The sequence below is a fragment of the Hypoxylon fragiforme genome (assembly GCF_022984875.1).
Source record: "Hypoxylon fragiforme strain CBS 206.31 chromosome Unknown GGS25scaffold_7, whole genome shotgun sequence".
Classification (NCBI taxonomy): Eukaryota; Fungi; Ascomycota; class Sordariomycetes; order Xylariales; family Hypoxylaceae; genus Hypoxylon; species Hypoxylon fragiforme.
The window spans coordinates 82154-95999 of record NW_026054762.1 but is presented as its reverse complement, the minus strand read 5'-3'; the positions used below and the strand labels follow the sequence as shown (position 1 = coordinate 95999).

The following is a 13846-nucleotide window of genomic DNA, read 5'->3' as shown; positions in this document are numbered from 1 at the left end:
ACCTGAATATTCCAACACCCTAAACGGGATTTAAATCTTACTTACCTATCCATCTACCGACAATAACCTCGTCTACTATGATCGAGACCATAACCGCGGATAAAGTCCTACTTAGATGAGGTCTCTCCATATTCCCCCGCAGTGTCTTGGGAATTAGGAACGGACTGTTACATCCCGATTTTAAATACCTACACAGTACCTACCCAGGATACTTTGGTAAGTATTGGTATCTCCCTAACGAAGGTAAGCACGAAGTCATAATCAAAAACTATCCGAGTGAGCTATGATTACATAGGAAATGAAGCACAAAACGTATCACAATGACTGATAATCATTACACTATTCAAAAGGAAGCTTCGCGCATTTTCCATTCTGTCTTACTCAAAGATGCGCGCCTACAAATTCCTTCTGCGGTGAAGGATGCAGCGGAACGTACCTCATTCGACAACTCGGCCCTGACGACGCCCTTCTTACCAGCACCAGTGAAATGTACCGAGTCCAGTACTGCGTTATGGGCGCTCCTTGCCACCTTTGGAAACACCATCGCCTCCGAACGTTACGGATTGGTCGAGCAAAAGGTCGTCGTCAATAGTGATGTCGCCTCCATCTTTCTCTTTTCATTTCTGTTACTTCGAGTCGGTGGTAAGCCTATTTCGGATCCCGAGCTCGTGAAGAGGTATTCGATCTATGATACTACCCGCCAGTTCACACACTGGCGCAGGTTGGTCACGAACGTCTACCCGACACGTGATGGTCGCTGGTTTCATCTACATGGTGGCTTGAATTCGGATAGAAGCCTGCGAATGTTAGGCCTTCCATTGCATCGGGATGTGGCTGACGAGATGGATGCCATTGATGGACTCTCTGAAGGGGCACAGAAGTTTGATGCAGAGTGGTTGGATATTGAAGCGAACGAATATTGGAGACAAGCAGGGGGGATTTGCCTCACACCCGAAGAATACAAGGAGAGCGAGCAAGGCAAAGCCGTGGCAGACGACGGGCTATATACCTTGGAGGAATTTACTAGCGAGAAGTTGCCGCCAGTTCCGTGGCCAAGGGTTAATACGGAAACGTATAGGCCCCTAGAAGGCATCAAGATTGTGGATCTAACCCGAGCGATCGCTGGTCCTACGATTGCAAAGCTCGCTGCGCTATTCGGTGCCACCGTCGTCAGAGTTTCTAATACGAAACTGCCGGATTTAGGCATCGTGCTATTCGAGAGTAACCTTGGCAAGCGGGATGCGCACCTCGACCTGAAAACCGAGGAAGGACGGAGCGCGGTATTGGATTTGATCAAAGACGCAGATGTCGTATTGGATGGTTACCGTCCGGGCGTTTTGGAGAAGCTGGGGTTTGGTCCGACCTACGTACTTGAGATGGCAAAGAGAAGGGGGAAAGGTATAGTATATGCTCGAGAGAACTGCTACGGCTGGAAAGGCCCATGGAAGCATCGCAGCGGGTGGCAGCAGATCAGCGATGCGGTGACAGGAATAGCCTGGTTGTTCGCTCGTATGTGGGACATGGACGAGCCCGTGATGCCATTCTTACCAAATTCCGACTTCCAAACCGGAATCGTAGGGTGCATAGGTATCATGAACGCGCTGTACCAACGGTCGAAAAAAGGGGGCAACTATCTCGTCTCTATGTCTCTGAACCAGCTGAACAGTTTCTTGATGTCTCTCGGAACGCAAAGCCCAGAGGTACAGCAGTCATTGCGCGAAATGTGGCCGAATATGAAATTCAGACATTATGATGATCTACATAGGCAAATGAGAGTTGTAAGTATCACCAAGTCTTTATGTGATCACACTGCTCGTATATAACAACCTACTAACCTCGGACGGCCACATAGTTAACCAGTACCCTGCCAAGAGTGGCACCACAAGTAGTAGATCCAAGGTACTTCAGAACCATCAAGGCTCACCTTGGCGTGCCTGACGAGGAGATGGTATTTGTTGGGCCAGCAGCAACGTACGAGACGACAAAGCTGGAATACGATTCTGGCAGTTGCTTGAGAGGAACACACGAGTCAAAGTGGCCAGGCGAAAAATAGCGGCACGTCTGGTAGATAGATGACTAGGTATCTTGTATTGACAGCAAGTGTGACAGGATAATCTCTAGGAAAGTCTAGAGGTCGTGTACCTTGATAGGCATTTAGTTATAATGTCATGGCAATTTATCATCATTCAGGTTCATACCCTGTCACAGGCCTCATATTGCAACGGCCAACCCGCGAAGACCTTCGCCGTCTCTATCGCAACTGTCACTTTCTTGACCATCGCCCTCATCTATCCGTTGTGAACTTACCTCCCCTTGATATTCCTCGACCGAAGAACTCGCTACGGATGGAACCGGGTGAGTGGGGGGAAGCAACGAAGATGGCATGTCCATTGATACGCTACCACTTTGACGTCGACCGAAATTAGGAGCTGGTAGTAGCCGATTCATTTCGAGTTCTTGTCGCCCTGCGAGTGTGGGGCTGTTGAACGATGAGGTGGAAGTGGGATTTTCTGCTTCAACGGTCATGATGGCTGCTTGCCACTGCATCACCTCTGCGTTCATCTGCTGCCGGGAGTAAGGGGACCACGAACGAGCTTGACGGAGCTTCTCGGTAAATGAAGCTGTCCCCGATGTACTACCCTTCGCAGCAGCTGACTGCTTGTGTATCATGTCTTTGAAATCTGCCCTGTGCTTTGATGTAGGGCTGTTGTTGCTGGTGCTAAACTTGGCACTGGCATTCCTGGTGACGGACTTGGGCTTCCGCCCGACAGGTTTAACGGGCGTCGCGTTCTTTATCCTGAATGCGGACTTAGCCATCCGGGTCTTCGTAGCCAGCTCCTCGTTCTCGATAGGCAGATTCGTGCACCGCTGATGCTGGCTCTGGTACGTGCAGTTCGCGCACGCGTGCCGCAGACTACTACTCTGCGCGAGCACCGCGGGCGACGGCACGACGCACCGCGCGTAGGGCCTGTTCATCAGGCGGCAGTTTCGGCACGGGTCGGCGCTGATTTTCCCCGAGAGGTAGATCATGATGGAGGTGATGTCCATCGTGGTCCGCGGCTTGAAATTCTTTTGCGACCGGTACGTGTTCCACTCCAGCTCACGCACGGTGGGCTGCTCGGCTAGAGCGCGGGCGAGAGGGTTGCTGGGTAGAGGCATGTTGGTTAGCTCGTCTGGCAAGACCTCGAGGGCGGCTTTCCAGGCAGTTGGGGCTGTGTTAGAACCAGCTGGATCCTTCGCTGCGGTGGGCTTCCCGCTCTCTGAAGCGCGCCGGTGCCTACTGGTCTGCTCTTTGGGATGGCGGTCACGGTCTGGTTGGGTGCTCAGGTTGGATGAAAAAGCCCTGAACTGTGACTCCAAACGTTCAGCAGCAGCGTCCAACATTGCTCGGAAATCATCCGACATCACGATGAGAGGAAGGCAAGGCTAATTAAATTAAATAAGGGATGAGATAATATTTCAAGATAGGGATAAGATAGGTAAATAGGTAAAAAAGTAGGTGTGCACTTGAATATGTTGGACCGTATAGTAGGTGAATATTCAATGAAGACATGAGATGTTCACCTAAAGTATTGACATGGAAAAAGAAGCAAGAGCTGAAAATTCACGCCGGATGACGAGGTTGCAAACATTTAGGGTGTGAAGTATAGTACCTACCTGGTCATAGATAGGGGTCCAGGGGTCAGGGGTTATGTATTACATAACGGCGATAGCGAAATATGATATATGATGAAATGTAATACTTCTTTTAATTCTTACTCATTAGTAAAACTTTACTAAGGAGGGACGAGTTAAATGTAAAGTTTTACTTAATAAAATCGTGTAGTGGAGCCGTGCCTATGAGTGAAAATTTCAAGCTCGGACTTTGTTTCCCGCAGAAACTGATAAGATAAGGAGCTGAGCCTCCACAGCCTTAATTCAACCACTTTTTATTCAATTCCATTTATTTAATTCCATCCATTTAGTTCCATTCTTAATAATCAAAGCTGACTAATCTAATCCATTTTTTTAATTTAATCTATTTTTTTTAATTCTTTTATTTTAATTTTTTTTTTTTAATTTTTTTCTATTTAATTCATTTAATTTATTTAATTTATTTTATTAATTATTTTTAACATTATTACTTAAATTAAATATTTTAAGAAATATTTGAAATAATTGATTTATATGGTGGTGTTAAAGGTGGTGTGGAAGATGGTTTATTGGATTTAAGGGCTAAAAAGCGATGTACTTAATTAATTAATTAATAGCTTAAAAGTTGGTTTTAAACGTTTTATTTTTTACTAATGGCTTAATAGGTTTAAATTTAAGCTAATAGAATGGCTTTAATTTTAATAAGCTTATTAACGCTTAATTTGCTTAACTTTTTACTTTAAATAATTAAAATATATATTAATAAAGCGTACTTTAAACCGGTTTATATAAGGGCTTTTAACTTTTAAGTTGTTATAATTTTTTTCTTTTTTTTTTTAATTATTTTTTAGGTTTTAAAGGCTTTTAAAAGTTTTTAAAAGCTTTTTAAAAGTTTTTTAAAAGCCACATAACCTTAACTTAATTAATCCATTAAATTAATAATTAATATATTTATTTCGAAGCGGGTTAATTAGTTTTAAAATATTATATTACCGTTATTATTATTATAATTTATTTTAAGAAAGTTTTTAAAGTTTTTAAAAAAGTTTATCTTTAACGTTAATATGTATTATTAGTTATAAATCCCCTTTAAAATAATCTTATTATTATAAGCGGTTTTTAAATATAACTAGCCTTTAATAACTGGTTTTTTAAACCTTTTTTTTATATTTATAAATCTTTTTAATCCGATAATTTCTCCTTATTTAATTAAGTTAATCTTAACCTTAATATTAGTAAGTCTTAGTGTATAAGTTAATTTAAACTTAATAAATAAAGTTATTTAATATTTTTAATAATATTACATAACTTAAAGGGAAGTATAATTTACTTTTTTTATATATAAGTTTGGTTTATTTATTATACCGATATTTTAACCATTATATAAGTATTACGTAATCCATGCTAAAGGAATTTATTATTATTAACGTAAATATTATATAATTAATGTTTAATATAAAAAAAACTTATTATTATGTGATTATTATATAATTATTATTTTATTATATTATACGTGAAAAAAAATGCTTACTTAAATTAGCTAATAATTAGCTTTTAATTAGATTAAATATTTAAGTAATTTAAATTTATTTTCTTTTTTAAATAAAGCGAGTAATATTTTATAGAAGCCGTTAAAGGCATGATTATATATTTAATATTTTAAAAAATAAAAAAATTAAGAAATAATATTTAAAATCAAAATTGTTGCGAAGCGATGATTTTCCAGATATTAAATTAGTAAAGTTTTACTAATTTAAATTGCTTATAATTTGCCAGGTATTTTAACTATCTGCTTCTTATCTTTTTTCAACTACATATGTAGGTCTCTACCTAAGTTATAAAGTACATCTAAGCAGCAGCAGGAGCAGCAGCAGCCTTAGCAGCAAACTCGGCCAGCTGAGGTGCTAGATCCTTGATCGTCTCTGCTCTCGTTCTATAAGTCAAACCCAGCACGTCCACAGTCTCCGGAGCGCTGTAGGTAAACCATCCTTCTGGCTTGGCGATGTTCGCCGGTTCACCGATCGGTATTACGTCGCTCTTCTCTGGCAGCGCCTCCCGTAGGTAATTCGCCCATTCCTGATGGCTCATCTCACCCCCGACCGTTATCCATCGCTTGCCGGCGGCTTCCGGCTTCGTTACCGCGAGCAAGTGCGCGCGCGCCAGGTCACGCACGTCGACGTACTGCCAGATGCTGGTCGGCGGCACGGGGTCGCTCGATTTCACGCCGGGCTTCAGCAGCATGTTGTAGATCTGCCACGTGCTGAAGTTCAGCGTCTCGGGATCCTCGATCTGCTTCGGATCGAACACGGGCCCGAGGATGACTCCCGGCACGAGCGTCACCAGCTCGAAGTTGCCCTTTCCCTCCTTCACAAAGTTCCACGCCGCCTCCTCCGCCAGCTTCTTGCTGGCCGGGTACGAGACCACCGGGTTGGTGGCGAGCTTGGCCTCCTCGAGCGTCGTGGCCAGCCAGTCGTCGCGCTTGTACACCTTGGGCGGGTCGGAGATGGGGTTCTCGTGCAGCGTTGCGACGGCCGCGAACGACGACAGGATGACGACCCGCTTCACGGTCGGCGCCACGCGGACTATGTTCTCGAGGATCTCTGTGGTGCCCTTGATGGCCGGCTCCAGGTATACGGTGGGGTCGGTCGAGGTGAGGAAGAAAGGCGAAGCAGTGTGGACAACTGTGTCGAACGGGGGCGTAGATTTCAGCACCTCGTCGAAGGCCTTGGGGACGGTGATATCCGGCACGACGCCGAAGTCTAGCTTGGGCGTGTTGGCGTATTTGCTGAATGACTTCTTGATAAGGTCGATCTTGGACTGCGAGCGAGCGGTGGCGCGTACTGAGTGTCCAGCTTCGAGGAGTTCCCAGAGGATATGCTGTGCGGTATAGCCGTTGGCCCCCGTAAGAAGGATTCGGTGGGAGGTTGCCATTTTGCTAATATTGTTCTGTCTAACTATATTTTTCGTTGGTCTAGTCTTCGAGAAAGTAGTGAGTTCACTTAGACGCAATATGAAGGTACCTAATAGTGTAGTTATAGAGGGTAGTATCAAATATTCGAGACAACCAACATCCAACTCTCAACACCGCGGGGTCATTTATACACTACTATATGATACCCGAGAGCCACTATTCCTATCCCAAGTCTAGGATTTGACGCAATGGGCCCTACCATAAAGATCGCCATTTTAATTCTATATTTCATACTTGGCCCGTCTTTGCTGCATAGAGCTACCTGGTAAAGGCAGCTCTGGGTGTCCGCGAGAGGAGGGGTATACCCTCGGTCCGCCCTGTCCGCATCACACTTGCGTGTCACTATCCTAATGACAGGCAAAGCAAGCAGTTGATCCATGAGCTGTGGATAGCATATGGGGCCATATCAAATCCATTGATAGGCCATGGCTCGAACAACAGCAACTGCCAATCAACTTCCTGATTACCTACTAAGTAGGTGTGTACCATCACTTCACATCATGAATAATGAAGCACAACTCGCCGTTCGCACAGGCCTTAAGGTCCCCCTCCCCCTATATAAGTAAATAGGTAGAAGGATCTACCGCCTATTTATGTCCGAACTTTCTGGGAAATTGAATACCGACGCCCGATTGAGGAAATAGCTCTCCGACCTTTGATTCGGTAGTTTGGTTGGGCTCTGAGCGGGAAGCGGGCCGAAACCGTTTTCCTCGGGCGCGCACCGGGTCACCCGAGCTGCCGAGCAAACAACCCAAACATGGTTTGCCATCCCGTTCTGCCCATCGTATTACATAACGGCTATAGCTATTACACTGTGATATGGATGTTTTAAAGATGGATTGCCTGTAAAATTTCTTGGATCGTCTTATTAGATGTACGTATCGCAACAAAGTGAAGGTGCTTAAGCGTAGAAATGTGGGCCACGACCAGCTAGATACGCAAGCGTTTATTGAAATAGGAGTTAAATATGAAATAGGAGTTATTATATACCAAACCTAGGTATGTATGTGTCCGACTAACCTCCAGATATTTTCACCCAAATCCCAAGTCATACATATTGGCTAAGTGCTTGGATGCCCTCGGAGGCGTGCCTTATCTGTAGCTGTGCAGCAAAGGAAATTGGTGGCGTTCATATACCTATGCACGTAAATATTTACTTGGTGCCGGGCAAGCTCGGATCAAGCAAACATCAAACATGGCGCCTTGCGATTTTGTTCTTCTTTTCTTTCCCCCCAGAAGGAATCCTTCCATATGTGCCTTTTGATTATTCAAAAAAAAAAAAGGGAAAGGAGTGCCCAAAACGTCCTTAGCAAGATTCCTTGCCGTGTGTCTCGATGTTTGCCTTTATGTCCTGGCGTTGAATAAAAGCCGAATCCTACCTACATAGGTAGGTAGCTATATATCTCATCGCGTACCCAGCTTGGTGGCCCATAAGCTGCCGGGCGAAAAAGGCCCAGGGAGTCGAGGCAAAGGGTAAACAAATCATGCATGATTTTTCAGTCTCAAGACATGGCCACCATTATTTCTAGGTAGTCTTGCCGAACGAGCACAGCTTTGGCTTCGGGGCAGGCTTCAAACATGGATGGTGCTGCGGTCGAGCTGCTGCCCACCTACCTACTTACATATGAGTAATCATGAGAAGAACAGTTCAAGAACTATGTAGTTCCGTCGGATAACCTTGCTAGGTAATGACATCAGGTATATGTACTAGGCTAGTACCTAGGTATCTTCCCTCTAATATCACCTATCATCAAGTTCACCGTTGTCACACTCTTTCATCATCAGACTACGTTGAATTCATGATACCGCTAAGAGGTCTTTCGGGATAGGTTGCGAAGTATTCCCTGGCCTTCGACAACTTTTCTAGTGGGATTAGTTACTTCAATGTTGGACATTACATACGCGTATAGGTACCTCGGGTGAATAATGGTGACAATACTTACTTACTCGGTGGGATAGCATTACTACTGCTGCTGCATTAGATTCATTGCGACCATGTTCCTTGCAGGTACATGCCGATTCCCTGTTGAGCAAATGGACCCCTATTCCAATTCGGTTGATGGTAGGATCACTACTGGCAGATCTACGGCAAAGGAGAGAGACGTTAATGGCTTTATCGGGCCGTAAACCGGTGCAGATCTAAACTCTATTGAATCAGCGCTTCACCATCGTCCATTCTCCCAATTCATGCTTTGGCCCCGATCGTGTTCCGGTCTCGAGGGTCACAATTCATACGTTTACGGATGGTATAAGGAACCCCCGAGAGCTTGGAGGGGTCGCAAATCATCAGGCGGCACCAATAAGCCGCCCTTATTCTTCTTATACAGTACTACCTACCCCGGGACTTGTCCGCCAAGCTACAAGAATCTCCTCATATTCTGCTTGGTCAAGCTGCCTTGTCTTGGTTGGGATTTCGTGGTTCGAACGTATCGCATGCTGCAAATGAGTAGTGCGAGGTACCTAACAGCGGGGCTGCCTTGGAGCTATTGAGCTATAAAGGTGGTAATAGGTTCGTACTCGACAGAGCAAGACTGTTGGTCTAGTTCTCCTCTCCTCTTCTTTTCTCTCTTTTTCTTGTTCCATATATAGGATATAGGAGACACCATTACTTACCTTACTCCTTTTCTTTTCTTACCTCGTGTCCTCGATTATATCGGACAGATTTGTATTACAAATGGCGGATATCGACGTAGAAAAGGTCCTTAAGAAGCTCTCTTTGAGCGACAAAGTCGATCTTCTCGCAGGAATCGACTTTTGGCATACGAAAGGCCTTCCACAGCATGGGATCCCATCTCTGCGCTTGAGTGATGGGCCTAATGGTGTCCGCGGTACCAAGTTTTTCAACGGTGTAAAGGCCGCGTGCTTTCCTTGTGGAACAGCGTTAGGTTCTACCTTCAACCAAGAGCTCCTGGAAGAAGCAGGGAAGAAAATGGGAGAGGAGGCCAAGTTAAAGGGAGCGCATGCGATTCTAGGACCTACCATAAACATGCAGCGAGGTCCTCTTGGTGGTCGAGGATTCGAGTCAATAAGTGAGGACCCCATCCTAGCTGGTCTAGGCGCCGCCGCGATTGTGAGAGGAATTCAATCGACAGGAATCCAAGCAACTATCAAGCATTTTGTCTGCAACGATCATGAACATAAGCGCAATGCTGTACAAGCCATCATAACTGAACGAGCACTGCGAGAGATATATGCGTTACCGTTCCAGCTAGTGGTTCGTGATTCGAATCCTGGATCGTTCATGACAGGTTATAATGGAGTCAATGGAACGTACTGTAGCGAGAACCCAAAGCTGTTGGACAAAATCTTGCGCGGAGATTGGGGTTGGGATGGGATGGTTATGAGTGATTGGTATGGTACGTATAGCACAACCGAGGCAGCACACGCTGGCCTTGATCTCGAGATGCCCGGCCCGCCACGGTTCAGGGGTGAACCGCTCAAATTCAATGTTTCAACCGACAAAGTTCGAACACACGTCTTGGATCAACGAGTTAGAGCAATGCTGGAATTTGTCAAAAAGTGTGCAGCTAGCGGCGTTAAAGAAAATGCCCCGGAGGAAACCGGGGATACTCCTGAGACGGCTGAGCTGTTACGGCGAATAGGAAACGAAAGCATCGTGTTACTGAAAAACGACAAAGGTGTACTGCCTCTGAAAAAGGACAAGAAGGTATGATACCCAAAATCAAGCTCCGGGTGTCTTTTCGTATCGATGGTTAATACGTTTGCTCTAACAGACAGTCGTCATTGGACCTAATGCGAAGGTTGCCACATACCACGGAGGAGGTTCCGCGTCGTTGGCCGCCTATTATGCCGTGACTCCGTTTGACGGTATAAGCAGCAAACTATCCTCACCTCCTGGCTATACCATCGGCCAGTATTCGCACAAGTTGCTTCCCCTCCTCGGCAATTCCACCAAATCGCTCAAGGGAAATGAGGGGGTGACGATGAAGGTCTACGCAGAGAGCCCGGAAGCCCCGAGTAGAAAACCAGTCGATGAACTAGAGATTTTGAAGACAGAAATGCTTCTAGTCGATTACGCAAATCCCCACATCGTAGGCCCCCTCTGGTATGCGACGCTTGAAGGATCTCTGATCGCAGAAGAAGATGCAACGTGGGAATTTGGCGTGGTCGTGTTTGGAACGGCAAACCTCTATATCAACGACGAGCTTGTGATTGATAACACAACAAAACAAAGGTTGGGCGAGGCATTCTTCGGCAGCGCCACGGTAGAGGAGAAGAGCACCTACAAGTTGAAAAAGGGCAAGACGTACAACATAAAGATCACATTCGGATCGAGTCCAACCTCCAAGCTCGCGGACGGCTCTGTTCTCCTTCCAGGCGGTGCACTTAGGGTTGGTGCGTGTAAAGTTCTCGATCCCAAAGTTGCAATTGACCAGGCTGTCGAGTTGGCTCGGGATGCTGATCAAGTCATCGTCTGTGCTGGTCTCAATGCCGAGTGGGAAACCGAAGGCCATGACCGTACCGACATGAAACTGCCCCCTGGCTTAGATGATCTGATTACCGCCGTAGCCAAAGCCAACTCCAACACAGCTGTCGTTCTGCAATCCGGTACCCCAGTAGAGATGCCCTGGGTTAGAGATGTAAGCGCCATCGTTCATGCTTGGTATGGGGGCAACGAGACTGGAAACACGATTGCAGATATTCTCTTCGGTGATGTTTCCCCCTCAGGAAAGCTCAGTCTGAGTTTTCCAGTCCGCGTACAGGACAACCCGGCCTTCCTAAACTACCGAACTGAAGGTGGCCGCGTGATCTACGGCGAAGATATCTATATTGGCTACCGCTACTACGAATTCTTGGATCGCGGGGTATTGTTCCCCTTTGGACACGGCCTAAGCTACACGTCATTCAAATTTTCAGATTTCTCCATCATCGATGAAGACGGAGAGCTGACAGTGTCTGCTTCGCTTAAGAACACGGGTGGTATGAAGGGAGCTGAGGTGGCGCAAGTATATGTTGCGCCAAAGCAGAAGGCCAAGGTAAACCGACCAGTGAAGGAACTGAAGGGATTTGCAAAGGTAGAACTTGAACCGGGCCAGAGCAAGACGGTCACTGTGAAGATTTCAAAGAAGTACGCCGCCAGTTACTGGGATGAGGAACGTGATCAATGGTGTGCTGAGGAAGGCGAGTATGAGGTTATAGTCAACAACTGTAGTATTGTGGAGGATGAGAAGGCCGTGAAGGGATCCTTCAAGGTGTCTAAGACATTTTGGTGGTCAGGGATTTAATTGAGAGATATTGTTAACGATAAACAACGAAGATACATATTAGTTATTAAGATGGGGAAAAAATACCTGGCAAATTGCAAGTAATTTAAATTAGTAAAACTTTATTAATTTAATATTTGGAAAATCGTCGCTTCGTAATAATTTTAATTTTAAGTATTATTTCTTAATTTTTTTATTTTTTAAAATATTAAATATATAATTATACCTCCGGCGGTTTTTACGGAGTGTTGCTTATTTCGTTTAAAAAGGAAAATAAATTTAAATTACTTAAATATTTAATTTAATTAAAAGTTAATTATTAGTTAATTTAAGTAAGCACTTTTTTTTATATACGATATAATAAGGTAATAATTATATAATAATTATATAATAATAAGTTTTTTTTATATTAAACATTAATTATATAATATTTACGTTAATAATAATAAATTTCTTTAATATGGATTACGTAATACTTATATAACGGTTAAAATATTAGCGTAATAAATGAATTAAACTTACACGTGAAAAAAGTAAATTATACTTTTTTTTAAATTATATAATATTATTGAAAATATTAAATGGCTTTATTTATTAAGTTTAAATTAACTTATGCGTTAGAACTTATTAATATTAAGGCTGGGATTAACTTAATTAAATAAAAAGAAATTATCGAATTAAAGGGATTTATAAATATAAAAAAGAAGTTTAAAAAGTTAGTTATTAAAGGTTAATTATATTTAAGAACCGCTTATAATAATGGGATTATTTTAAAAGGGATTTACGGTTAATAATATATGTTAATGTTAAGGATAAACCTTTTTAAAAGCTTTAAAAGTTTTTTTAAAGTAGGTTATAATAATAACGGCGGCAGCGTAGCATTTTAAGGCCGGTTAACCCGCTTTAAAATAAGTGTATTAATTATTAATTTAATGGATTAATTAAATTAAGGTTATGTGGCTTTTAAAAAGCTTTTAAAAAGTTTTTAAAAATTTTTAAAAGCCTTTAAAACTTAAAAAGTAATTAAAAAAAAAAAGAAAAAAATTATAATAACTTAAGGGTTAAAAGCCCTTATATAAACTAGTTTAAAACACGTTTTATTAATATATACCTTAATTATTTAAGGTAAAAAATTAGGTAAATTAAACGTTAATAAGTTTATTAAAATTAAAGTTATTTTATTAGCTTAAATTTAAACTTATTAAGTTATTAATAAAAAATGAAACGTTTAAAGTTAATTTTTAAATTATTAATTAATTAATTAAGTGTATTATTTTTTAGCCTTTAAATTTAATAAATCACCTTTTACACTACTTTTAACATTATTATATAAATCAATTATTTCAAATATTTCTTAAAATATTAGATTTAAGTGGTGGTGTTAAAAATGATTAATAAAATGGATTAAATGGATTAAATAAATTAAATAAAAAAAAGTTAAAAAGAAAAAATTAAAATAAAAAAATTAAAAAAAATGGATTAAATTAAAAAGATAAATTAAATTAATTAACTTTAATTATTAAAAATGAAATTAAATAAATGAAATTAAATGGATAAAATTAAATGAAAAGTGGCTAATTTAAGGTTATAAAGGTTAAGCTTATTTTATTAATAAAATTAAATAAAAAGTGGTTAAATTAAGGTTATAAAAGCTTAACTCCTTATCTTATTAATTTCTACGGGAAATAAAGTTTAAGCTTGAAATTTTCACTTATAAACACGGCTTTATTACACGATTTTATTAAGTAAAACTTTATATTTAACTCGTCCCTTTTTAATAAAGTTTTATTAATAAATATTAAATGTTTATATTATCGATTTTAAGGGTATTTTCTTAGGTATTATAATATAGTGTATAGCCTTATAATATACCTTATAATAGGCTATTACTTTATGTTAAATTTAATCGAGGGGTAATTTTAAAGAAAGCAACGCGACGCGATTAAAATATTAATATAGGTTAAATACCTACTACTTACCTTAAGACTTACATAGCTAACCCGTTAAAACAATTATA

At 41.8% G+C, this 13846-nt stretch overlaps 4 protein-coding genes across 4 annotated transcripts; 2 read left to right on the top strand and 2 right to left on the bottom strand.

Moving 5' to 3' along the window:
- The first annotated feature begins 131 nt into the window (after positions 1-131).
- GGS25DRAFT_350989 (CoA-transferase family III) lies at positions 132-2132 on the top strand. Its single transcript, XM_049258043.1, has 2 exons — positions 132-1778; positions 1853-2132. The coding sequence occupies exons 1-2, from the start codon at positions 321-323 to the stop codon at positions 2051-2053; spliced, it is 1659 nt and encodes a 552-aa protein (XP_049114335.1). The 5' UTR covers positions 132-320; the 3' UTR covers positions 2054-2132.
- Positions 2033-3954, bottom strand: GGS25DRAFT_351036 (uncharacterized protein). The gene has a single exon (XM_049258044.1). The coding sequence runs from the start codon at positions 3403-3405 to the stop codon at positions 2212-2214; it is 1194 nt and encodes a 397-aa protein (XP_049114334.1). The 5' UTR covers positions 3406-3954; the 3' UTR covers positions 2033-2211.
- Positions 3955-5375: 1421 nt separating this feature from the next.
- Positions 5376-6716, bottom strand: GGS25DRAFT_497513 (putative NADPH-dependent methylglyoxal reductase GRE2). Its single transcript, XM_049261623.1, has one exon. It carries the CDS (start codon positions 6562-6564, stop codon positions 5482-5484), a length of 1083 nt encoding a protein of 360 aa, XP_049114333.1. The 5' UTR covers positions 6565-6716; the 3' UTR covers positions 5376-5481.
- A 2470-nt stretch (positions 6717-9186) lies between these two features.
- On the top strand, positions 9187-11979 carry GGS25DRAFT_350922 (glycoside hydrolase family 3 protein). The gene is made up of 2 exons (XM_049258042.1): positions 9187-10271; positions 10339-11979. Exons 1-2 carry the CDS (start codon positions 9279-9281, stop codon positions 11848-11850), a joined length of 2505 nt encoding a protein of 834 aa, XP_049114332.1. The 5' UTR covers positions 9187-9278; the 3' UTR covers positions 11851-11979.
- The last annotated feature ends 1867 nt before the right edge of the window (positions 11980-13846 follow it).